We start from the raw sequence: 26,503 nt of genomic DNA, 5'->3' as shown, positions 1-26,503 counted from the left end.
ATCACTGGCAGTTCCTCTGTTTCGTCTTCGCTCCAAAGGGGGGAAGTTCCTCCCCCTTCCCTCTGCCATCCATCCGAATACTCTTCTCCCAACTCTCCGGGATCCAGCTCCCCGGGATTGGGACCCCAGCTCTGCCTTCCGACACCATCCCCCCTCCCAGGCTGTGCCCCCCTCCCCTTGTCTGGCTTGGGACGGTGGGGAAAACGTTGATGGAAAAGTTTTACCAATTCTGGAGCATGTACGTCAGCTGCATCTTCCCATGATCTGTCAGCCACCCCATAGCCTTTCCAGTGAATCAAGTACTGCAGCTTGTGGCGTCTGATCCTGGAATCTAAGATCTCCTCAACTTCAAACTCAAGCTGCTCATTTACCAGGAGTGGAGCTCCGGGAGGTTCCTCCGGCCGTAACTCACTGGGAGGGGTGGCTTTCGTTAAGAGGGATCGATGGAACACAGGATGTATTTTAAACGTGTCAGGCAGCTTCAGTCGGTACGCCACGGGATTGATTTGAGTTTCTATTTCGAAAGGACCCACCCTCTTGTCTTGTAATTTTCTACATTTGCCCGGCATCTGGAGGAAGCGGGTGGACTGCCATACCTGGTCTCCCGGTTGAAGGGGGGGGGCTCCTTCCTGTGCAGGTCAGCAACTCGCTTGTACTCCGTTTTGGCTTCGTTTAACTGCTGTTTCAGTGTCTGTTGCGCCGCTTGCAATTCCTTAAGGAAGTTCTCAGCTGCCGGTACCAGCATTCCTTCTGAGCTGCTTGGAAAGACTTTAGGATGGAATCCATAATTAGCGAAGAACGGGGTTTGTTGAGTGCTGGAGTGCAGAGAATTGTTGTAGGCGAACTCTGCAAAATGCAAATATGATACCCAGTCAGTCTGTTGATAGGACACATAACTTCGTAAATATCTTTCCAAAACGGCGTTCAAGCGTTCCGTCTGCCCATCTGTCTGGGGGTGATGGGTGGAGGAGAGTTTTAATTCCGTCTGCAACTGTTTCCACATTGCTCTCCAAAATTTGGCTGTGAACTGAGTTCCTCGGTCTGAGACTACGCTGTTTGGCAATCCATGCAGCCGGTAGACTTCTTTTATGAATAACTTGGCCGTTTCTTTAGCCTCTAAGGCCCCTGCACAAGGAAGAAAGTGTGCCATTTTGGTAAGTAGATCCACCACTACTAAGATGGCTGTCATTCCTTGGGACTTGGGTAGATCAGTTATAACATCCATGGAGAGGTCCTTCCAGGGTTCGTGTGGGACAGGCAACGGTTGTAACAGTCCTGCTGGTGTCCCTGTTTGTGTTTTTGTCTGGAGACAGACAGAGCAGGACTTTACATAACTCTCAATATCCCGACGCATTTTAGGCCACCAGAAGTCCTTGGCCACGTTCTGAATGGTCTTGTAAATCCCAAAGTGTCCCGCTGTGATGGAATCATGACACTGGCGTAGGATTCTGAGCCTTAATTCCCCTTCTGGCACATATCTGGCGGTTTTGAACCATAACAGTCCATTTCTCCAGTGAAAAGTTACTTCTGAGTCTTGACCTTGTCCCGTCTCCTGCTGATATTTTAGCATGTCTGCATCTTCTTGTTGTGCCTTTTTGAGTTCCTCTTCCCATGAAGGCTGGCATACTCCCAACGTTAATTTCTCTGGCGGGATTACGTACTGAGGCTGGTCCTCGGATTCACTTTCTTTGTACTGTGGCTGTCTGGATAAGGCATCCGCTCTCTGGTTTTTGGCTTGGGCATGGTAAGTAATCTGGAAGTTAAACCTAGTGAAGAACTGGGACCATCTTATCTGTCTCTGGTTCAGCTTTCTGGCTGTTTGGAGGCTTTCAAGATTCTTGTGGTCGGAGCGCACTTCAATTCGATGAGAGGTCCCCTCTAGGTATTGTCTCCAGTTTTCAAAAGAGTCCTTGATGGCCAGCAGCTCCTTCTCCCAAACTGTGTAGTTCTTCTCTGCAGGCTTTAACTTCCGAGAGAAGTACGCACAGGGGTGCAGCTCCTTCCCTTCTTGGTCTAATTGTAGCAGGACCCCCCCGATGGCAAAATCTGAAGCATCTGCTTCCACTACGAAAGGGCGGTTCGGATCAGCAAAGCGCAGAATGGGCTCAGTAGCAAACCTTCTCTTCAGCTCCTCAAAGGCCTCGGTGGCGTTCTCTGTCCATTGAAACTTCTTCTTCCCCCTTAAACAGTCAGTCAGAGGAGCTGTTAATTTGGAAAACCCTGGAATGAACTTTCTGTAATAATTGGCAAACCCCAAAAACCGTTGTACATCCTTTTTGGTGACAGGTTGGCCCCAGTCCAATATGCAGCTTACTTTCCCTGGGTCCATCTCCACGCCTTCCGCTGAGATTCGATATCCAAGGAAGTCTAGAGACTTGAGGTCAAATCCACATTTCTCTAATTTAGCATACAGGTGATTTTCTCTCAGTCTCTTCAACACCGTCTTCACATGCTGGTCGTGGTCTTCCTGGTTCTTTGAGAACACCAGGATATCATCTAAGTAACAGATTACATACGTGTCCAACAAGTCTCTAAACACGTCGTTCATGAATTTTTGAAAAATTCCTGGACTTCCACAAAGCCCGAACGGCATGACCAGGTATTCATACTGTCCGTAAGCGGTCAAGAATCCTGTTTTCCATTCATCTCCCTCCTTCATTCTGATCAGATTGTACGCTCCTCTCAAATCCAACTTCGTGAAGATTTTTGCAGAGCGCAGTCGGTCCAGCAACTCTGAGATCAGGGGCAGCGGGTAGCTGTTGGGGATGGTGATCTGGTTCAATGCGCGATAGTCGTTACAGGGTCTGAGTTCCCCCCCCTTCTTTTTCACAAACAATAGTGGCGCTCCAGCAGGGGATTGTGAGGGGCGTATGAATCCTCGTCTCAGGTTTTTATCCAGGAATTCCTTCAGGGCCTCCCTCTCATTCTCTGTGAGAGAGTAGATTCTCCCTGATGGGATGCTGGCTCCTGGCACTAGGTCAATCGCACAGTCGTAAGGGCGGTGGGGGGGTAAAGTCTCTGCCTCTTTTTCATCAAACACATCTTTGAATTCTTCATACTTTGGCGGCAGGGTCACTTGCTCGATCTCTTGCACTGCCCCCGCTAAGGTGTTCTTGATTCCTTCAGGTTGACAGTTCTCCTGGCAATACTGTGAGGTGAACCACACCACCGCCTCCTTCCAACTTATTTTGGGTTCATGCTTTGCTAGCCAGGGCATTCCCAGAATCACCTCAAAGTTCGAGAGATCTGACATGTATAGCGAAATGAACTCTTCGTGCCCAGGGATTTGAAGTTTCACTTCCTCCGTGGCTTGTGTCACCCCTCCTGACTTCAGGGGTCTCCCATCGATAGTCTCCACAGCTAGGAGAGCGTCCAGTTTCCACCGGGAAATTCCATGACGCTTGACTAACTTTGCATCAATAAAATTTGTGGAGGCTCCACTGTCAATTAAGGCAGTGGAATTAAACACCACTCCTCTGGAAGTTGTAATCCGAATAGGCAAGACCAACACCCCCTTTGAGGGAGGTTGGATCGTTGGGGGGCCTTTATACAACGCTGCCCCCAGTCCACCGGCCTGCACGTGGACTGGGTGTTCTAGTTTCCCGACGGCTCGGCTTTCCCCCCTTTCAGTCCACAGTCTCTGGCCACGTGGTCCAGCTTTGAACAATAAAAGCATAAACGTTCCCGGCGTCGTCTTTCCTTTTCTTCTTCCGACAGTCTTGGCCTAGCCCCTCCCTGTCCCTCAGTTGCATTACCTGCCATCCCTGCAGTGGGAAGGGTCTTGTTGCGGGATGCCGAGGCTGAGTATCTCGGGACCTCCTGCTTCCTTTCCAGGCGCCTTCCTTCCATCCGGTGATCTATCTGTAGGCATAGCCGGATGAGCCCTGGTAGGTCAGCGGGGGGGGAGGTCCTGGCCAACTCATCCAGGATTTCAGCATTTAATCCACTCCGGTACATAAACATCAGGGCGGCGTCATTGTAACCAGTTTCCTGGGACAGAATTTTAAAAGCGTTAGTGTACTCGGAAACAGTCCCTTTAGCTTGCTTCAGAGCGCCTAGTTGCCGCGCTACTGTTTCAGCCCTTTGCGGGTCTTGAAACATCTCGGTCATCTCCTGTATAAATCCTCTGTACCTTCCTAAGACAGTATCCTTTCTCACGAGATACGGAGTCACCCATTTTGCAGCTTCTCCCTCCAGGAGGCTAATCACGAAAGCTACTTTAGCCCCATCGTCTGGAAATTCCGTGTGCCTGACATCCAGATATAACTCACATTGAGCCACGAAGGTTGCCAACTGATCACTTTGTCCCGCGTATTTTGGGGGCAATCCAATGGGAACCTTTACTACGGCAGCTGGAGGGGCTGTTCGCATCTGGTCTATCGTGGCCTTCAAGGTTTGATTATCCATCTTCAGCGCCTTGACTGCTGCTAGCAGGGCTTGAACATCCGTCTGCAAATCAGCTACCTTAGTCCTCAAGAGTTCCACTTCTTTCGTCTCAGAAGTGGGGTTCGTCCCCCCCACTGCTCCCTTTGACATCTTGTCCCAGTCAAGTGAAGAGAGCGTTGAGGGTGATTTAGGTGGCTCTGTCAAGCTGTCAGGCCCAGGATGTGACTCAGGAACCAGACCAACGGCTGTAGTTAATTCGTGCTTTATTAGGATAATGTCCAAACAAAGACTGCGTCTTCTCATGAAGCAATACAGGGATACAGGTCCTGCGGCATTGGGAGAAAGTTGACAGAGCAAGGGACTGCTTCCCGCCTGTTCTTTAAGAAGGGGCCAAACGGGCGTGCAATCTTTCGCTCCTCCTTAACTGCCCCTCAGGTACTGCCCGCCTTCCCCCCCTTCTCTCCTGTCTTTTCAGCTGTCTGCGTGTGCGCGGTGAGGGGGGAAGCATCACCCCCTCCTCTTCTGAAGTTTCCGATTCCAGGATGGGGGATAGGGGAGGGGCTGATGGTAAACTGCCTCCCCGCTTTTCGGCTGTGAGCAGCCCTCCCTCTTCCCCCTCTTGCTCTGAGCCTGAAAGAGGGGGAGGCGTGAGAATGTCCAGGGAGGGCTCAGGCTCCCCGTTGCTAAGCGACCTTATCACTGGCAGTTCCTCTGTTTCGTCTTCGCTCCAAAGGGGGGAAGTTCCTCCCCCTTCCCTCTGCCATCCATCCGAATACTCTTCTCCCAACTCTCCGGGATCCAGCTCCCCGGGATTGGGACCCCAGCTCTGCCTTCCGACATTATAAGGCAGCTACCTGTCTTGATGTAAATGTATCCCTGATATAAAAGTTATTCACCTACAGAGTTGAGAACTGTGGGTTGGAATCTTAATGCTCAGCGAAGTTGCTTGCCTAGTCCTGAATCTTTTGGTAGCTACGGAACCAAGTACAGTTGACCTGTGAAATTCAGTAGCACAAAAGGAAACAGCCGCTCCAAAAAGGCACATTCCCACAGAAGATGGGCTTCTCTATCTATAGGCCTGTCCTACAAACTTGATGATAGAACTGTCTATATATGGAACCTCCATGCATGGGGGCTCTTCCCAATCCCAGATGCTCAGGACCAACTTGGGAAGGCCGTCATTGGAGCCTTCCAGAGGCATCTGGTTGGTTATTGCTGGACAAGGGCTGGGCTAGGTGAGCCTTGGCCTGAGCTAGGAAGGCTGTCGGTCTGTTCCTGAGCTCTAAAACTTTATTTTTTTAAGGTGTTGAGGGCGGCTGAACAAGCCCATCTCTGGGCAGAGCTGGTCTTCCTGTACGACAAATACGAAGAATACGATAACGCCATCATTACAATGATGAACCACCCGACAGATGCCTGGAAGGAAGGGCAGTTCAAAGACATCATCACTAAGGTACTGCTTGCTTCTCAATAAACTCCTCCTGTTGGTCTTGTTTCTTGCGTTCTTGCTTGGATAGGAAACGCAAGATCTCTAGAAGGATATGGAATTTGGGAATACCCCTTTTCCCATCTCCTGAGACTTCTGATGGGGCCTTGTTACAAGTACCTATGAGATCCTTGGTAATGGTACCCGAGGTATGGAGCTCCTCACCTAGAGAGCTCTATAGTCTTGACTTGTAGAGCGCTAGTGAGGACTGTCCTTTTTATTTTCGTTTTTCTTGGAGGATATTTTGGGCTTGTGGGAAGCAAACTAGATCCAGAAATTGTGGGTATTCACTTATTGAAACAGACTCTGTATTCTTGCATTTTACTGAATTTTGCTATAACTTTATTGTAAAAGGGCTTGGGAGTTTCGTCCTGATGATGATGAAGGTGGTGGTTGTGGTGATTATAAGTTCTTACTTGCCATTCACTATAAGGTCCCAGGGAGGGTCACAACAATATTAAAAAAAAAACTTTATTACAAATAGCAAAAGGCCAGGGGAAAGAAGTGCATCTTCAGCCCATGACAAAAGCTGTACTGCGAAGGTGCCAGGCCCAGCTCTGGGGGGCTGTGCTGTGGCTGATGGGAGCTATAGTCACCTGGTTGGCAAAGGCCAGACTGACTCACGGTCCTTCACTTAGCTTAAATGTTCCGTCTGGTGTGTGGCAGATGGCCTTTGCAAGGTGCATGTGTGTGTAAGTGTCTCTAGATCTGGTTAACCATACCTGGGGCCCATCTTGTGATAGTTTGAAAGGTATTCTCAGCATGTTAGTTTCCTAACTTTATTTTGTTCATCAGACACCGTTTTTTTAATGCTGTGGTTACTGCCATAGTTGTGTTTCTGTGCCACATCGGAAATGTGTGGATGCTTTCACCTTGGGAGGTGAGCACTTTACACATGAGTGAGTCCCCCCTCCCCATCCTAGCACCTGATGTCGTGTGGGACCCACCTGTGGGCACATAAATGGCTTTATGGTAGATGTGAGGGATAGTGCTTGAAGCAGCCTGGATTGTCTCCTTCGTCTTGAGCTTACCTTAAAGTCTTTGTAAATGGTGGGAGCCCCTTCACCTGTCCGTCCTTCCCGCAGGTGGCCAACGTGGAGCTGTACTACAAAGCGATCCAGTTTTACTTGGAGTTTAAACCTCTGCTGCTCAATGACTTGCTAATGGTGCTGTCTCCCCGACTGGACCACACTCGTGCAGTCAACTTCTTCAGCAAGGTAGGAGCCCCTCTTGAGGAAAGTTCCCTCTGGGCCCGGCCTTTATTTGTGGCCAGCCTTGCCCCAGAGTGGGACACAGTGGCTTGTATATTGGTGAAGATCCTGGACTCCTTAAGACGTTTTTAAAATGCAGTGCTCAGCTTTTGCCTTTCTGGGATTTTATTGATTTATGCAGCTTATACATTTTATAATGTACAATTACATTGTAAACCGCTTAGAGACTGTTGTAGGATTAAGCAGTTTACAGATATACGCGAGTAAATTATAGAAATCTGCTTCAGGCCTACCCAAGGACTTGACCACACTCGGGGAGATTGTTTAAAAAAAACAACAAACAGCTTTCCCTCCTTGTTCTCGGAAAGCTCCCCTCAGTCTCCAAACACAGCATGGCATGTGATAAGGACTACTGTCCCCACTCTGGAGACAGGGAACTAGCTCTGTGTTGGTTTTTTCCTATCTCAGCCCTCCATATGTGTTCTCCACCTAGGTGAGCAGAGGCACACGGAAACTTTCTCAAACCATAGAGAAAATGCAGTGGGAACTGAGGAAAGGGGCATGTCAGGGACAAAGTCACAGCTCAGTGGTGGAGCATCTGCTGCTTCCCTTGTGGAAGGTCCCGGGTTTAGGCCCTGTCATCTGCCTTGGTAGGGCTGGGAATGTCACCTGTCTGAAGCCTTGGAGAGCTGCTGCTAGTCAGAGCAGACAGTACGGAGCTAAATGGACCAGTGCTCTGACTCAGTACAAGGTAGCTGGCGTAGTGGTGAGAGTGTTGGATTACTCTAGTGGGAGACCAGGGTTTAAATCCCCACACAGCCATGAATCTCATTGGGTGACCTCTCAGCCTCAGAGGGAGGCGATGGGAAACCCCCTCTGAATACCGCTTACCATGAAAACCCTATTCGTAGGGTTGTCATAAGTCGGGATCAACTTGAAGGCAGTCTATTTACATTTTCCTATTGCTCCCTGGAGAACAGCCCGTGAGATGGGCGATGCTGCCATCTAGTGTCCACAGACAGAAAATGCGAGATTTGAGGAAGTATCCACCCTTGTGAGATCCCAGACCAGCTTCTGCCTCTTTGTCCAGGTGGATCGTTTCTTAGCTTGCTTTTTCTCAGCCTCGCTTTTTTTCCAGAATTTTCTGTCATTTGCTCTCCCTGTTCCTCCCTATTCCATTTCTCCTCAGCCCTTGGTCAGTCATTGGGTTTTCCCCTCCTCCATTTATAGGCCCATTTATAGGCAGTTTAAAAGTATAACAGGTTTTATAATTGGTTTAAAAGTATAGAAACCTGTTACACAAATACAAACACCCATAATTAAAATATGCAATAAAGCAACAAAGCAGTTAAAGTGGGAGGCTCTGGCTTTGAGAGCTCAAGGGAATGCCTGCATGAACACCCTTTCCGGATGGACTTGGTGCCCTCTAGAGAGGTTTGCTTCCAGGCTGGAGAACTGCAGGACAAGCCAGTGACGCCTGTTCACAAGGCAGCAGCAACACCAAATGCCCCTTGCCCCTGTATAAGTAGCCCTTGGCTGCTTTAACAGGTCATGCGGTAACCCTCCCTCTCTCCCAACAGGTTAAACAGCTTCCGCTGGTGAAGCCCTACTTGCGCTCTGTTCAGAACCACAATAACAAATCGGTGAACGAATCTCTGAACAACCTCTTCATTACAGAAGAAGACTACCAGGTAGGCTTCATTCCAGGGTGTCATACGTTCCCAGCATCCTGGATTCTCTGCCCTGCGTATCGGAAACTTCCTTGTCATCTTTGCTAGAAATTCGGCCCTCTAGTTTAGGGATGGGGAACCCTTGGGCCTGGCGGCCAAGTGCGGCCCTCCAGGCCTCTCCGTCTGGCCCTTGGGACTCCCCCCAGGTCAAGTCTCTCACCAGCTCTGAATGTTTTTGCCTGGCCGGCACTCTGACAAGACCTCTTGCTTGCCTGTGTGTGTGTGTGTGTGTGTTGTACTACTGTACAAAGGTTCCAAGGGGAGGCAGCAAGTCAGTAGTAATCCCCCCATCCATGCTCTTGGGGAATCTGGTTTATCAATTGGCATGAAAGCCCAATTTTAAAGCCTCCTCTTCCTCCTCCTCCTCCTCCTCCCCCTGTTTCCATCCAGGCTCTGAGGACCTCAATAGACGCCTACGACAACTTTGACAACATCTCCCTTGCTCAGCGCCTGGAGAAGCACGAGCTGATTGAGTTCAGGAGAATTGCTGCATATCTCTTCAAAGGCAACAACCGTTGGAAGCAGAGTGTCGAGCTCTGCAAGAAAGACAGGCTATACAAGGTAGTGGAGCTGGGGGGGGGGTCTGGATCCTTTTTTTTATCGGGAGGGTGGAAAGCACGGCTTCCGGGAAGCGCTGATGGAGACAAAGTGGCTCCTTCAGGTTTTGTTTGCTGGAGCGTTACTGGGGCTATTTGGTCCGTGCAGTCCTGCTCCGTGTAGTGGAGTTTGCCTTCTCCCCAAGAAGCCTACCCTAGAGCTCTAGGGTCAATTTCGGATTCATGTATTTGTATCCAGTTCACCCATCCGTCACAAAAAAAGGGAGTGACATATCTGTATGAAATGTTTTTATTTAAAGAGTTTTGTATACCACTGTTCACCAGTTGGCCCCAAAGCAGCTTTACTTCAACTAAAAGGAGGGAAAAAACAAGCAATACAATGGAATAAAAATGAAGTGTAATAAAAATAATTCCAGCACACAAAAGAGAAGAAAAAAGGATAGGATTCAGGTATCCCTGTGAACGCAACACGAGTTAGCATAAACAGAGCTGAAAAAGACCCAAATAAAACTATATACATTAGAACAAACTTAACATTCTGAATCCCCTTGGCAAATCACGACATTCCTTTTTTTAAAAAAAGAATGTACTTTGTCTTTTAACATGCATTAAAAATAATTTTTTTATAAAAACGTGAATAAAATTACATAAAGCATGAAGAACATTTTACTGGGGATATTCAGAACGTAACATTCTCCCTTTTTAAAAAAACTTCCTATCGACAATTAACACGTGTAGGGCCTCCTTCCCAGCTGGATGCCTGTTCCCCGGTTCAGATGTGAGAGCACCAGGTTGGGAAAGGCTGCCCTAGAGCAACAGGGCAGTTACCCGTGCATCTTCAGTGACACGTTCTATGTCTCGCCTCTCCCCTTGCAGGATGCCATGCAGTACGCTTCAGAGTCCAAAGACACTGAGCTGGCGGAGGAGCTCTTGCAGTGGTTCCTGCAGGAAGGCAAGAGGGAGTGTTTCGGAGCCTGCCTCTTCACTTGCTACGATCTCCTCCGGCCAGATGTCGTCCTGGAGACGGCCTGGAGGCACAACATCATGGACTTCGCCATGCCCTACTTCATTCAGGTCATGAAGGAATACTTGTGCAAGGTAAGGGCCGCGGAGCCCCTCCTGATACGGTGCAGGTCTCCTTGTCTGGTTGCTTCCGGTGCTGTTTTTTCCCCCCTTGGAACGCAAGCAGTTGCCTTACGGTGTGTGACTAATACCTACATTGGCTTCTTGGAGTGTCAGTCTCTGTCCACATTGGTGCTCCCTGTTCCTCCTGCTTTCAGATCAATCTAAAAAGACACGACACACGAGGAAAAAAGAATGGGAGGGAGGAGGAAAAAGCTAGCTCAAGTACAAGCCCTTCAAGTTACAGTTCTTATAATGCAATTATTTAGGTTCTGACTGTCTTGGCCTTGACAGAGAGCAGTCCCTCCGCGAAAGCATTCTTCTCTATCTCTTCTCCCCCCCCCCCATCAGGTCCAGGAGCAGAGCAGGTGATGCTACTTCATTGGCCACAGGAGGGGGGCATTTTTTCTGCTGCTCAGTGTAAGAAATGAGCCTGCAACCGGAGCCCTCTTGTCACTTAACAGGAAGTTAAGACTAGCATGGCCATGCCCTGCATATCTTAGGCAGATCGGAGCTACTTTGGATTGATTAGACTGGTTCACTTAAGACTAAATCCCTGAAAGATTGGATACCTACTTCGTGCCTGTCCTCATGTGAGCAGTTACTGTCCTGTAACCAGATAATGACAAATTACCTTAAGTGAGCCAACATCCCCAATGCTGAAGCGTGTGCTAAGCTAAGCTGTTAAGACAGAAATGGTTTCTAACCCATTGTGGACCCTTTTTTGGGGGGGGGTCAGAAGCCTTGCTTATACACTCAAGAGCAGTCAGTCCAGTCATGAGCACCTCAGTACTGACTACCCTAATTCTGTTTGCCAGACTGACTGTCTCTCCAGCTGGTCTTGCTAGAAAATGAGTTTCTGGTCTGCTTGACCGAGCCCAGGTGATGCATATCCTGAGCAGTTGGCTTTCAGCTTGCTGTCATCGTAGCACCAGGTTAACACTTAGCATTCCAGGTGTTTTTAAATGCTTTGGGAGATCTCAGTAACCCTTAACAATCCTGATGCTGACAGAACAGTACCTGGATGACCCAGGTGAGCTTATGCTCCCAGCTGTTGCATTCCTCCCAGTTCTAGGCAGCCTGGATTCTCCCCTCACCTCCAAAAATAAACCAGAAACACCACTGCTATGATTCTGGAAAAGAGTCCTTCCCTTGCAAGTGAGCAGAAACAGCAGATGTTTGAGTGGTCACTCTGCATACTAGATTTTCCAGAAGGTTGTGAGTGGTCACAGCAGTGACTCTTGAACAGCTGTTGCTGGAACAATGGAAGTCGCTCAGTAAAATATTATGTATGAGCCTGGCATCCTTAGAGTTGGATGGCGCACGGCTGAGATTAGACGGCTGTGTATATAAGCTAGTATGTGTGCTCTTTAGATTGGATCCCAGCCCCCCACCCCAAGACCCAGTGTCCCTTTCTGAAATGCAGTTAAGTGTCAAAAGAGGATTTGGACCCACTGTGCTTGAAAGAAGGAAGGAAGAATCTTGGAGGCAGCTGCAGTAACTTTCTTGGTTTAACTGCGGGAAGAACTTTGGGTCAGAAGTGATCGCAGCATAACTTTCTAGTACACAAGGTCTGCACTTATTGCACCCTCTGCTTTGTGTATAACATGAACCAGCTTTGGAATACGAAGCCCAGCTTGGCTTTCAGCAGCTGGTAACTTCATATATGCTGTGGCTTTTTAAAAAGGTTTTAACTTTTTCTCCTTCCTTTTGTCTTTGCTGATTCCACCTTTTTTTTTTTTAATGCTCAATAATGGAGTGAGTTTTTTTCTCTAAGCTGCACCTTCTGAATTCCTTTGCAGGTTGATACAATAAAGGAAAAGGTGAAAGTTGATTCTTTTCCATCTTTAAGTCTGGAGGCCTAAGTCTAAGGATATATCTGCATGAGTTTTCCCCTCCTCCTTCCTACCTTTACTACACTGCTGCTACTGCTTTCTGCCCGCCCGCCCCCTGAACAAAAATCTCACTTTAAGCCTCTGCAAATTAAAACCATAGTCGTAGCTGTAGGACAAAATAGTAGACACTAATTGGCTAATAGACTGTCCCGTGGAAGGTTGGATGCGATCGGTTGGATCACAGTTTGGAAAGAGATCACAAGGCCCGTGACCTTGCGCTACGAAACATTCAAAAGAAATTGCATTGCAGACAGCTGCAAATCATTTTAATGGTATCCCCCTGGAGAGTAGCAGGGTGGCAATCTGGTCTCTCCCCCACACACACACACACTTAATAGTATCTTATTGCCTCTCTGGAAAGGACTGTGATCCAATGTCTGATCCTCGAGTCTTACTCATGTGTTTTGCTGACAGGAGGCAAAACCAGAAAATGATCTGGCTGCTTAGAGACTGTTTTTTCCTCCCCTCACATTTGACTAGGCTTCTGGTTCTTATGGTTCCAGCTGGCTTTTCTCCCCTCCTGGCCAAGGGTTAAATCCCTCTCACCTTAAAAATGAAAATTTGTGGCATTTTGTTTAAACCAGAATTAACACAAAAAAAATTCAGCTCCCAAACTCTTTCCATTTGGCTGATCGGGGACGTGTAAACAGTCACCTTCCAAAAGTCTGCAAAATGGACGCGGGTGTAAAGCGCCTTCTTCAGTTTGATTATGGGGCCCAATTACCCCGTCGGCCGCTGGAACCCGTTGTGGATTTGGGTCTAAAAACACATTTACCCCGAAAGTCCTTCAGCAGCTAGCAAGTTGAGACAGTAAAAGCAAGTGTGCTGTGGAAAAAGGTCAATGAACTGCAGTGTTTGCTTTCTTGAACTGAGCATGTTCGACAGTCGTTGTGATGCCCATCTCACTTTCCCCCCTGAAGCTGCAAAGCGCATTGCTGTGGGTTGAGGGGTGGGCTGCGTGCCGTGGACTTCCTTTGGCGGGGGTGGGAAAGGGAGCCTTGTCTGGCCGCCATCTTTCCAACCTCCCTCCTCCGCTTCAGTTCTTTTGCCTTTTTTCCATGCGCGCACAGAGCACCAGAAAGATAACATTGACCGCATGTGATGCTTTTATTTTACTCTTTCCCCCCTCTTCTGCAGCTTATCGCAGTCTCTGTGGAAAAGCCTTTCTTTTAAAATGCAGTTCTGTGCCCTTAATAAAACCTGTCAGCAGGGCAGTGTGGTTTTACGTAAAGAGCAGCTTCCGTCAGCCTCCCCCCCCCCCGTTTTTTAACAAGCTAACCATTAATAATGGAGTATTCTAAACATTTGTGTTCCTTGAGCCACCTGAATAGAACAATGAAAGGAAATTAGCAAGTTTTTTTTAAATGGTCTGATCTGGTCCGGAAGCTGGCTAGCCATGTTGGAGACTCTTCTTCTGCTTAGCTTGCATTTTTCTGTCTGGATCTTGCTTCAGCACCTCAAACACTCCCAGCTTATTCTGGCTCTTCCCCGTTGTAACAGGTTTCCCAGCAGAAGCAGCATTGAATTGCGTAGGATTAATTGTGTTAGGCCCAGAGAACAGCCTAGGAAACTTGCAAAGATTTAACCGGAAGCTATCACTTGCCTCCTTTTGTTTTTGAATACGTTCTCCTGACCTCTGCGTTTGTTTGGAAGCCTTGCTTGGAAATGAGAGAGATAAACGTAGCCAGCTGATGAGGGGCTACGAGTGGGGGGGAAACTGCATTGCTGACAGTGTTGCCTGTATACTAGAGTGGATTCATCCCAACAATAGTATCTCCTGCTGAAAACAAGCACCAGAATGTTCTTACCCTGGTTTGTGTACCTAATGGGAGTGGTCTGGCCCTTCTAAAAAAGCATTCCAGGGCTAGCTAGCCAGCCAAGCAGTTGGACTCCAGCAGCATCCGTGCCTCAGAGATCTCACTCAGTGAAGAACATCAGAAGGGTCCAGCATCCTGTTCTCATAGCAGCCAGCCTGATGCCAGACTTGGCTGCATGCTGCCATCACTGCCGACAAGTGAAGTCAAATGGGGAGTGAGGGCACTGCGACATAAATCAGCGTAAGAGCCTGGCTGATAGGTCAAGCCAGTGGCTTCTCTAATCCCTCCAACATCCTGAAGAGGCCAACCAAATGCCTCTTCTAGGAAGCCACAGGCGGGACCTGAGCGCAACAGCCTCTTTCCCCACTTGCAGTTTCCCAGCAACTGGTAAAGGTTGTGTGTCAAGGAAAGGGGCCATTGCTTCTTTGCCTTCTCTTTGTTGGAGAGGCCAGTGGTTAAGCAAATATAGACTGTGGAGGTTTCTTTGATGCCAGAAGCGTGTTTGTAAAAGACTCCTACTAGCTCTTTTTGACTCTTGCTTCCAGGATACAGACATGGCGAGTTGGGAACAAACCGTGATGCTAGATGGGGCATCCAGCTCTGTTGTGAGTGACACAACACAGTTCTTCAGTTCAGCCTTCAGATCCTTGGGTTACATCAAGCATTAGCCATACTTAGAGTTACACCCCTCTGGGTTTGTATCTAACATGAGTTCTGCTCAGAGGAAACCCACTGAAATTAAGGGACCTATGTTAGCCGTGTCCATTAATTTCAGTGGGTCTCCTCTGAGTCAAACTTAGTTGGCTACTGCCCAAATAGAACTTTTTTGTTTTTGCACACCAGTCTGCTAAGCTGAGTAGCAGCCTCACAAGGGCTATTCCAGGCAACAGCCAATCCCCCTTCCCACACTTATGCAGGAGTGCTCCAAACTCATGACATCTGTGCTGCAGGTTTGGCCAACCATGTTGCCATGTTTTTAAAATATTTGGGGAGGGGGTGGCTGATAGCTTTCCCATTAAAGATCTGGGGAAGGGAGTTGTAACCTTGAATAGTTTGCCGAGAGTCTTCTGGGGACCTAAATCTGTTTTTAGATTAAAGTGGGGGGGGATTCATGTAATCTCAGGCACCATTGACCTCAGAGGATTGCAGTTCCTCTTATACAGGGGTGGCAAACCTTTTTTGGGCCAAGGATCACATTGACCCAGAGCTAATACTTCCTGCCCCACACATACACACTGGGGGGAGGGACACGCTGTAGTGGGTGTGGTGAGAACTCTGGTACTCAAAGGCTGTCTTCAAAAAGACTTTCCCATAAGCTCCATTGCTCTATTCTAAGATCATTTTTATAATTCACTTTTAAATAGAGTTAAAATGTCCTTGTTTAAAAAGAGAATTGCCCTGTGTGTGTTTGTCCCAGACCTTTTAGTGTCACAACAGGGGACCTATGGGAGTGAACGGAAAAAAAAAAAAAGCTACAAATTTTGCATGGTCTTGGAGGATACAACCTCAGAGGGTGAAGTTAGGGTCTGTGGGTCAGCCAGCCCTGCTCTGATGTTCAGAGCTGCAGATTTAATTGCAGAGATTTGGCAAATGGCTCTCCAGATTTTTAGGGTGTGAAATGGAGTGGGGAATACTAAAAGTTGACATAATCTGGAAAAGAAAAAGCCCAAACATATAATGTGTATCTTAGCCCTGTCTTGGAAGTCTTATGTAATACTAAGGGTAGCTCACTAGTAGATCAGTTGCTTGGCATGTTGAAGGTTGCAGCATCAGTTCATGGCATCTGCAGTTAGAAAAAGGATCCGTTTATGATTTCTTACCACCCTTGGCCATAAAAGGTCCAAGGGCAGGTTACAACAATAGAATATATAGTTATGAAAACAAATATAGCCATTAGTTATGTAATACACAAAACAGTTTCAAATGGAACAGAACAGTGCAAACTCAGCAAGAGAGTTGATTCCTACTAAAAACTTAAGTATCAGTTGTGGAAGGCCACGTTAAAGAGACTTAGCAGGTTAGGGGGAAGATCTCTCTGGCTGAGACTCTAGAAAGCGGCTCCCAGTCTGAGGAGACAATATGGGGTGGGATGGACATATAGCTTGACCTGTAGAGGGAAGCCACCTATGTTCCTAATGTCCAGAACTAACTTTCAGGTCATAGAAGGTAAGACGATGCCTTCTAATTTGTGGCGTGGAAGTTAGCAGTTCATAGGATTCGCACATTGTAATCCAACTGCAGTCTGTTACGGCATGCCAGTTTGTGAGGGGTTCTGCTGTGGTCTTTGGCTGCTGAACTATTGCCTGGATTAGCTAAGAAGTGTTCATTCTGGATAACCACCTTTCGGTTGGGAGGGGAGAGCGGAATACAATGTCAGTGAGTCTTTCTGTAACCTGGCCCGCTGCAAGACTCTCCTGGCTGTCCTTTCTTCCTTTCGAAGAGCACAGAGGACAACTTCTTATCCCATAGAACAGTCTTTGCCAACCTGGAGCCTTCCAGATGTTTTGGACTGCAACTGGCTGGGGCTGATGGGAGTTGTAGCCCAAAGCACCTGGAAGACACCAGTTTGGCAAAGGCAGCCATAGATTATGATTTAAAAAAAATGGAACCCAGTTTTAAAAATAAGTGTCTGCGACTCAACTCATCCAAACCTCTGTTTACCGTGTTACAGTTGTACTACCCAAAGGGGTCCGAGGGGGTTCCAGAGAGCCGACACGACAGGCAGTGCGGGTTACGCTGCAAGCTGGGAAGTTGGCAAAGCAATGGGATGGCTGTGGTGAATTACCCAGAAGCCGATTCTTAGATGTGGCAGTTTGGTCATGTGAGAGGGTGTGATTTCCAGAGATTATTGACCTGAAGAGTCCAAGCCAGGCTTGGGCAGTGGATAACTGGAAATGCCACTTGGTGGTAGATGTGAAACTTCCTCCTCCATGCTGGAGGTTTATCAGCAGAACATCCTTGATGTCTTTTCTCCAAGCCATGGTGGTGTGGTTAAGACGGTTTTTGTAGCAGTCCTGCCGTTAACCTCCCTCCTTGAGCTTTTATTTTGTAAGCGGCCTTGTTTCGTTGACTGCGTTTCATGCACATTGAAGGCTTTTCCACTTCTCTGCCAGAAAAACCGAGGAGTTGAGACATTGCCGCTCAGCTTGGTCTGACTTCCTGGGGTTCTTCTGTCTTCCTAGGTGGACAAACTGGATGCCTCAGAGTCTCTGAGGAAAGAAGAAGAGCAGGCGACGGAAACTCAGCCCATTGTTTATGGTAACGATCCGTGACTTAATGTGAAGTTGAGTGTAAAATGGGGACACATTGCAGGATTCTGCAGCTTGATTTTTCTAAAATGGTGCTTAATGACAGTCAGCAACTGGCAGCCCTAGCCTATATTTGTCCCTTTGAGGAGAGGTTGCTCAGTTTCTCCAATCTGTCAACACAGGGGTGAAAAAAAGGGCCAGGGGGACTTCCTAGCAGTCCATTTGGGAGGCTCAGCCATTCCCTTCACCGACAAGCTTAGCTGCTAACCTGGGGCATAATATTTGTGCCGTCTTCTCCTAGAGAGAACAGAAAAGCAAATGATCTGTGCTCATCGGTAAAACTGTGTTAACCCCCCCCCATCCAAATAAAATCAGTATAAAAATGACTCTAGCATTAAATACTTCAAATTGCCTCATATGGCCCCTCAAAGGTCACCCACAAAAGAATGCGGCCCTCAGGCTCCCCCCCCCACCCCGGATGTATAGGATGCTTCTTACCTACAATGCAACTGACGGGGTTGGTTGTTACCTTTCTAAATGTTATGAGTAATACATCACTCATTTTCACCCCCTTTGCCTCTTCCAAGCATTTGGCATGCAGGGAAAGTTTGCAGACGCGAAAGAGGCATTTTTAAAAAGCTGTGCTGCATGCCAGGTTGTTTCCAGGCACAATCCCTGACCCCCAGCTCCCCTTATAAAGGCCTTGGGCCAGGGCATCTTCTGGGAACCCCCTCCCCGCTATGACATTCACTGAACAGATGGAGGATCTGTTGAAGCCTTGTTCTGTGCGCCTTTCAGTGGCAGAGGCCAAGACGATAGCTCCCCAGAGTGGGGCTCTTCCTTGCAGTGATGTTGTCATAGGCTGGAAGGTAACAACCAACCCTATCCATTGTATTGTAGGTAGGAAGCATCCTCTACATCGGGGGTGTGGGCACGGGGAGCCTTGTTCAGCCCGAGGGCCGCATGCCCTTGTGGGCGAACTGTGAGGGGCTGCATGAGAGTGGTGGGCGTAGGCAGAGGCAAAAGTGGGTGGAGCAACAGAAGTGACTCTTGCCTTTTCTACAGTAGGCCACGTTGCAGCCACAGAAGTCTGTTTCACACAGACCCATCTCGCCATCGAGACGGGCGTTGTCACAGTTCAAGGACAGTCCAACCAGGCAAAAGCACTCAAGGAAGACGTGAAGCAGAGACAGCAAGGGTGTGGCCTGGTTGGGGGGGGGAGTCCCAAGGGCCAGATAAAAGAGACTAGAGGGCCATATTTGGCCCCTGGCCCTGAGGATCCCCACCCCTGCTATACTTGGTGTTCCTGGAAAATATCTAGAGCTGCAATATTCATATTAATCAATAGTGGGGTACTGTGCTAATCTGATGAGCAGATCTTCCTTTAGAAACCTGGCTATTAATGAAGTACTTTAGAAGACTAAATAGGTGCCATTTTTAGGAGAGACATTCCTTCTTCTAAGCTACCGTATGCAGGCGTTCTCTAAAAGCCAGACCACCGCTGGCAGCGGAGTTTGTTACCAGGCCGAATTCAGGGTTTTTCTGTTGGTATATAGAGTCCCTCAACTTGGGATCAGTTTACTTAAAGGGTCCCCTCATGCCATATGCGCCCACTCGACCACTTTAATCCGTGGAACTGGCACTTTTACAAGTACCACATAATGTTTTTTCTGCACTTGTGAGAAATTGATCTTTCAGTCCGAAAGTCCCTGGCTATTAACATTAGGCAGGCACCCTCACTATACTGTTGTCAGTGCCTGCTATAAGACCTTTGTTTCAGCAAGTCTACGCAGATGTATAATTCAGTTGTGCACTCATGCTGGTGTTTAATTTTTTTTCTGATTTATCTGTGTATTAATGGATTATTATGTACATGGCGTAGATTTTTTTGAAGCGGTTTATAAATCTTTCTAAATGAAATCAATTAGGGTTAATTTCAGTGGGTCTACTCTGAGTAAAACTTAGTTGGATTCAATCCTGAATAAATAAACAAAAAGCCAGGTATGGTTTTTCTTTGTACCTGCTGATATGCCAATCTGCACTACAAATTTAAAGCACTCTTATACTGCTTTGTACAGTCGTGGTTAGGAGACCCCTCCCAGAGCAGTTTAACAACCAGTCCCTCTTTGCCGGGAACTCTAGCTGTGAGCAATGTGTAGTGGCCTCTAAGAACTTTTACTGGATTTATATTTGCATTTTTTAATGAGATTTATTGTTTTTCTGTTGACGCACGCATGCACGCGCATGTGGTGCTCTAAATGTATAGAACTGGTGGGGCTTTAATTGTAGTTTATTTCTTTTGCTTTGTAAAGGTTTGTTATTGTTCTTTGGCTATCCCTAACCCCCTGTCCTCCTTCTCCTCCCTCCTTTCGTCCTAGGTCAGCCCCAGCTCATGTTGACGGCAGGCCCCAGTGTGGCAGTTCCCCCACAAGCACCTTTTGGCTATGGCTACACCGCACCTCCCTATGGGCAACCTCAGCCCGGTTTTGGGTACACCATGTAAGAAAGCAAAGTCAGTTTGGAGTTAGCATCGTTTTGCTGTTGAAAGTCCACCGTCTCTCCCACTTCAACTCGACAGGGAAAAGCTTCGTGGTCTTGTAACCTTTCCTTTATGAAGGACTACAGTTTTCTTTGCTCCCCACCATCCCTTCCCAGCGCAAACTCTTCAATCCCACTTAAGCATAATCCATCTTTTTTTCCACATTCCATGTCACTTAGAACTCTTATTTTTTTCTCCAAATGGGAATAGTTTTACCTGTTCAAGTGGGCTTTCTTTCTCTCTTTTTTTTGGCAAGACTGCTTCTTGACATTAAACCCAGTCTTTGTGACTATTCCGATTTGCACTCTGTAAACGTTTAAACTCTACTATTGAATCTAAAAGTTCAGTGTATGTGAGCAGCTTACGAATATGTACTGTCTTTATCCTAAAAATGCATTTAAAAGTCTCATTGTATATTCTGAAGGGGTGGTAAAAAAGCTAAACCAGAGAGGGGGGGGTTGTATTTGGGAGTTGCAACACTAACCAGCATATCCTACCCAAGTTGGATTGCTTAGCTCTCTAGAAAGAAAAAAAGACAATGCGTACAGACAACCTTTCCTGAATTAAAAAGACAGCAACAGCAAACCTAGTCAGAGTTTTCCCCTTTTTCACCTATGCAGGTTTCCAGTTTAGCCTTAGAGAAGATGGTAGTGTGTGTTGACTCCATACGTAAACGGATGGCACCCCTTCTGTTGTTCTACTGTACCCTGTGCTTTTCTTGTGGGGACCATTTTTTTAATTTTCCATTGAGGAACAAGGAGGAGCACCATGAATCCAAACATGCGTGTATTTGACTAACGCCACCCTGAGGTTTGTGTATGTTGGATATTGTGGTGTTCAAGATCACTTTTTTCCCGAGTGTACAGGCGAGAACTAAACAGAGGAGTGGGAGGGGGGACAAAACCCAATTGCTGTTCCGTTTTTGTTTGTGCAATTTAAAAATGACTCAGATTGGAAAAAAAATAAATTACTGGACTGTGGACATGCTCTATGGTAGTAGTTTTTCACTATGTATCTCTCTTTGAACTCCTTTTACGATGTATGTTCTTGGCCTAAAAACAAAACACGGAAGGTTGGACCAGCAACTTAGCAAAAATACCAAATTGTTACTATGGAGACCATATTGGCAGGTGACTTTGCACTGAAAAGATTGTGTGCGTGAGAGAGAAGTGTGTGTGACACAAACGCTTGGGACTATATACTGGAATAAGGGAGAGTTAATAGCACTTTTCAGCAGTCGGCAGCAGCTGGGCCAATGACAACATCTTCTAACCAGGTGAAAAACCTCTTTAGGGTTGTAGTTTTTGAGTGTTTCCAGTTAAATCTGACAAAAAAAAAAGATCATGTTATAGGTATGTTAAGTTGCCTTAATATATTTAGCTTCAAAATAAAGTTGACTTTAATGTTCAATGCTGTTTGAATTACTGTCATGTTTGTATGTGCAAAACCTCATCTGACCACCAGAGAAAGGAGGCCAGACCTATTTGCAAGGTTTGTGTGGAAGAGCCCAGGTGGTATACAAGTGTGTGGCCAAATGGCCTCTGAACATGGCTGGCTGTCATGGATGGGGTCTCCTCCTACAGCAGTTACGGAGACTCTTTGGCACTTCAGATGTTGCTGAACTACATCTCCCATCAGTCCCAGCAAGCATGGCCAGGCATGGATAGGAAATTGTAGTTCAGCATACATCTCAAGGGCAGAAAGTTCCCCACGTTTGTCCTAGAGCCTCAGGCAGCCTTTTGGTGGGGAAAATCAAACTAACAAGTGATTGTTTATTTCAGTATAGGTAGTCTCTATGGCTTTGGAATTTTTATGGTAGCAGGTGAACAAAGCCAGTTGTAAATTGCCTTGCAGAGTTTGGGGTGTAGTGGCTAAGACTGGAATATGAACCCGGGAGACCCCTGTTTCATATCTCTTCCCTGCCACAAATTCATTATGTGGCCTGAAAGCCAGTATTGCTCAACCTTGGCCCCTTGTGCCTGCACTAGAACAAGAATCCTGACTTTTTTTGTTGTAAGGATCCTTGAGTGAGTATTCAGTACTTTTCAAAAGCAGTGCCCCTCAAGTGTTTTCATACAGGTGTATCGAAGCAAATTCTGCTCAGAGTAGACGCATCGAAATCAATGGGTATCACTAACCTGGGCCCACTAACCTAGTTGGGATGCAATCCATAGTTTATATACAGAGTTCTCAACCTTGTCTAAGGGCCTGGGGCTAAGAGATGCATTGCATGGCAGGGAAGCTGAGATAGCAGAAATGGTAGATAGGCTGGCCATCCTCTTGCATGTCAATGTTGGCCCGTGGGGAAAAGAAGGACCTGGCCATATCCAGTTCTTCACGCCTGCTGTACTCAAAAGCAGACCTATCCTAGGATTAGGTGCTGACTAGCATCTCTTTTATGCTACAAGCGTGTTTTTTTCAATCATGTTAGCATAGCTTCCCCAAAGGACTGTGGAGAGCTGCATTCTGATGCTGAACTAGCAGACATTCCTATGGACTTCTGCATGTACGCCCACCCACACTTTTCTTATGATTTTTCCCGTAAGTGCAAATTATTGTTAAACCACCCTCTGCAGCCTGGATGTAACCACACTGAGTCTGAACAGCGGGACAGAGCTTCCCCAAAAGCTTAATTGGCTGATTTAAGGACTAAGAATCCTTTAGTCAAGGGTATGGGGAACTTGTGGCCCTCTAGATGGCGTTGGACTTCAAATCTCGTCAGCCTTAGCTGGCATGGCCAACAGTCTTGGAAGAGGGTTGGGAGTCCAGAAGCATCTGAAGGGTTGCAGGCTTCCACTTCGGCTAGACAGCAATACGATTGATGCATCTTTTTATTTATTATTTGAATTATATCCCGCCCTTCCTCCCAGCAGGATTCACCTGATCATTGGCCATGATAGCCAGGGATGGTGGGAGTTGCCGTAGGGAACATCTGGAGGGCACCATGGCGGCTATCCCTGTTCTAAGCAGTTTACGTAAAACGATATAATGGACTACCTCAAGTCGATCCCGACTTATGACAACGCTACAAATAGGGTTTTCATGGTAAGCAATATTCAGAGGGGGTTTACCATCGCCTCCCTCTGAGGCTGAGAGGTCACCCAATGAGATTCATGGCTGTGTGGGGATTTAAACCCTGGTCTCCCACTAGAGTAATCCAACACTCTCACCACTACGCCAGCTACCTTGTACTGAGTCAGAGCACTGGTCCATTTAGCTCCGTACTGTCTGCTCTGACTAGCAGCAGCTCTCCAAGGCTTCAGACAGGTGACATTCCCAGCCCTACCAAGGCAGATGACAGGGCCTAAACCCGGGACCTTCCACAAGTGAAGCAGCAGATGCTCACACCACTGAGCTGTGACTTTGTCCCTGACATGCCCCTTTCCTCAGTTCCCACTGCACTTTCTCTATGGCTTGAGAAAGTTTCCGTGTGCCTCTGCTCACCTAGGTGGAGAACACATATGGAGGGCTGAGATAGGAAAAAACCAACACAGAGCTAGTTCCCTGTCTCCAGAGTGGGGACAGTAGTCCTTATCACATGCCATGCTGTGTTTGGAGACTGAGGGGAGCTTTCCGAGAACAAGGAGGGAAAGCTTTTCTGTCTGACCCTTGGGACTCTTCCCAGGCCCTACCCCCATGGCCTTCCCCTGTGCCCTACTTGAGTGCTTCTGTATGGTTAGAATCAGTGGAGTCTGTGGCTCCACTGTCAGTAGGGCAGTGAATCCACTTCAGGTTTTAGTCTGAACTTTCAAGGAGCTCCTTGAAAGTTCAGACTAAAGAGTGGATTCGCTGCCCCCCCGGCAGTGGAGCCACCAGTCTCCACTGACTGAAATGTGTTTTTGAACTGTGCAAATTCCTTTGCTTGCCTTGGATGGAGAGTGGGGTGTGTAGAAACCCTTTTGCCTGAAAATGGAAATGGACTGCCTTCAAGTCGATCCTGACTTATGGCAACCCTACGAATAGGGTCAGAGGGGGGTTACCATTGCCTTCCTCTGAGGCTGAGAGGTAGTGACTGGCCCAAGGTCACCCAGTGAGCTTCATGGCTATGTGGGGATTTGAACCCTGGTCTCCCAGGTCGTAGTCCAGCACCTTCACCACTACACCACACTGGTGGAGCATCGGCCTTGCACGCAGAAGGTCCCAGGTTCAATCCCCAGCATCTTCAGGTAGGGCTGAAAAAAGCCCCCTGTCTGAAACCCTGGAGAGCAGCTGCCAGTCAGTGTAGACAATACCAAGCAAGATGAATCAATGGTCTCAGTGCAAGGCAGCTTCCTATGTTCCTATCGTACAATTTATGGTTGCCCTATAAACTAAAGATTGCTGGGTGACTTTAACGGATTGGAATGGCTTCAATAAAACTACAACCAGAAAGCCAAGGACTGCTGGATGAAATGGCCACCAGAGGGCAGCACCTGTTCATCTCTTTATGGAAAGGGTAAGCCTTGATTACAGGCTGCCAAGGTGCGAACACAACATGCCATTTTTGTTGCAGGCTGTTGCATCAGTTGCTTGCTTGCATAGATATTTCAAGCAGAGGCAGTTGCTAATAGAACAGCTCTTTGTTTTTGAAGTTGGTCTGCTTATTCCCCTATGTGCACCTGATAAGCTACATGCTAGAGCCATTTTTTTTAAAAAAAACAACACCTTAGAAACAGGAAGCTGTCGCACACCAAGTCAGGCCGATGGTTCATCTAGCTCAGTACTGTCTACATACTGACTGGCAACAACTCTTCAGGACTTCAGCCCTCCCTGCAGAAGCTGGGGATTGAAACCAGGACCTTCTGCATGCAAAACAGGTGCTCTTCCATACAAGTGTGGTCCTTTCTCCAAAAATAAAGCAAGCTTCTAGTCCTTATGGTCCTGAACAAAGGCTTGAAATAGGAAGCTGCCTTGTACAGAGTCAGACCATCTGCCCATCTAGCCCTGGGTGGGTGAGAGGGCAGTCCCCCACATTCCCAGCGTTCAATTTTAAAAACAAGTTTCTAGCATTTGTGAAACTGGACTATTCTCATTTTGGGTGAGAAACTACTGTCCTCTTTTCGTGTCTTACTTTACCTTCCCCCCATGAACAATTCATGTGGATGCCCATACATTAGCTCAGTATTGACAGTAACTCTCCATGATTTCAGTTGGGGCATTTCTGGCTTACCTGGAGATGCGGGGGATTGACCCTGGGACTTTTTGCACCAAATAATGTATTCTGCCACCGAACTACAGCCCTTAGACTAAACTGCAGTTTTGAAGCACAACTCTTTTATCGAACCACCACTGCCAGAAAGAAAACCTTGCCACATCCCTTTGCCACATCTCCTTTTTCTATCTTAAAATAACTGGGCATTTTCAGTTTAGAAAAGACAGTTTGGGGTTGATGATAGAGGTTGATTGTAACGGGAATAATGAATGTAGCCCTTCCCAGTGCACACATTTATTGCCAGAGTTTAGTTACCCAATGAAAGTGCCACGGGGTTTAAGAGTGGCAAAACAGAATAATTAACACAATTTGGGGTTTGTGGCAGCTTTTAAAAGGCTGCCCGATTTATTATACGTGTTTATGGACTAGAAGCCCACTTTCTCAGATGTAAGAAATCTCATTGGGCAGGTATTATAAAAAGTGGAAAATGGTAATGTGTGGTGGCAATGAGATGCAAAATAAAATTACAGTCAATGGCTCTAAGAACTATGCATGTGTTGAATAGGCACACCTTTAACCTTACAGTAGCTGATTGAAAAGTTACTCAAGTAATGCCTGCATTTCTGGCTTGAGCACAGTAAGTTAAGCAAGTACAGATTACATGCATGTGAAGTTGAGTTTTGTCGGTCAGCTCTTGGACTGCACTTCCAAATATTCCTCTGCTGGCGGAGACCCATTTGGCGGGGCCTTTTCTGGGGTGACACCCCAGCTCTCGAACACCCTTTCCCGGTGAATTCTGTTTGGCACTCCATGAATTGGCCTTCAGATGCCCATTGAGAACTGGCCTTTTTGTCCAGGCTGTGAGGCACTCTTGCTTGGCCTTTGAATTTTTATGTATTTTGATTTTAAGATGGGTTTGTATTCCATGCGCCTACAGATCTCTTGGATGTTAGTATAGAAAGAGGTCGAATAAATAAGCTTCATTAGCCAGGATCCTCTTGTAGGAAAGTGTGCAGAGTATAAATGTGCTCAAGAAATACATGAAGCGTCTTGCAATGCTGTCAATGTGGCGTAGCGGTAACAGTGTTAAGGATCTACGAGGCTTGGGTTAAAATCCTTCCTCAGCCATGAAGCTCTCACTGGGTGATGGGAGGCTAGTATAGTCTCTCAGCCTGACCTACCTCACAGGCTTGCTGTGAGGATACAATGGGAGAGGGAGAACCATGCATGCCACCTTGAGTGCATAGATGGGAATATAAATGCAGTAACAAAGAAATACCTTTCCCAACTGAGGCTTTCACAAGAGCGCCCCCAGAGAACATCAGTGCTTTGGAGTTACAGATTCTTACTGTAGATATTACGAGATTATATTCTGTCAGCC

General features: G+C 47.2%; 1 protein-coding gene across 2 annotated transcripts in view; it reads left to right on the top strand.

Annotated features, from left to right (window-relative positions):
• CLTC (clathrin heavy chain) overlaps positions 1–21,401 on the top strand; it is an 87,512-nt gene extending 66,111 nt beyond the window's left edge. For both annotated transcript variants that reach the window (XM_061605270.1, XM_061605269.1), the window contains 7 exons: positions 5,690–5,839; positions 6,958–7,089; positions 8,664–8,774; positions 9,204–9,374; positions 10,247–10,468; positions 17,387–17,462; positions 19,831–21,401. In XM_061605270.1, the coding sequence (XP_061461254.1) occupies positions 5,690–5,839; positions 6,958–7,089; positions 8,664–8,774; positions 9,204–9,374; positions 10,247–10,468; positions 17,387–17,462; positions 19,831–19,955 (987 nt within the window). In that variant the 3' untranslated portion in view covers positions 19,956–21,401. The remainder of the gene's footprint in view (positions 1–5,689; positions 5,840–6,957; positions 7,090–8,663; positions 8,775–9,203; positions 9,375–10,246; positions 10,469–17,386; positions 17,463–19,830) is intronic.
• Positions 21,402–26,503: the final 5,102 nt, after the last annotated feature.

This window comes from Rhineura floridana, chromosome 21 (assembly GCF_030035675.1).
Source record: "Rhineura floridana isolate rRhiFlo1 chromosome 21, rRhiFlo1.hap2, whole genome shotgun sequence".
Classification (NCBI taxonomy): domain Eukaryota; kingdom Metazoa; phylum Chordata; class Lepidosauria; order Squamata; family Rhineuridae; genus Rhineura; species Rhineura floridana.
Note: the sequence above shows the minus strand (reverse complement) of the source record. Positions and strands in the feature narration are given on the sequence as shown.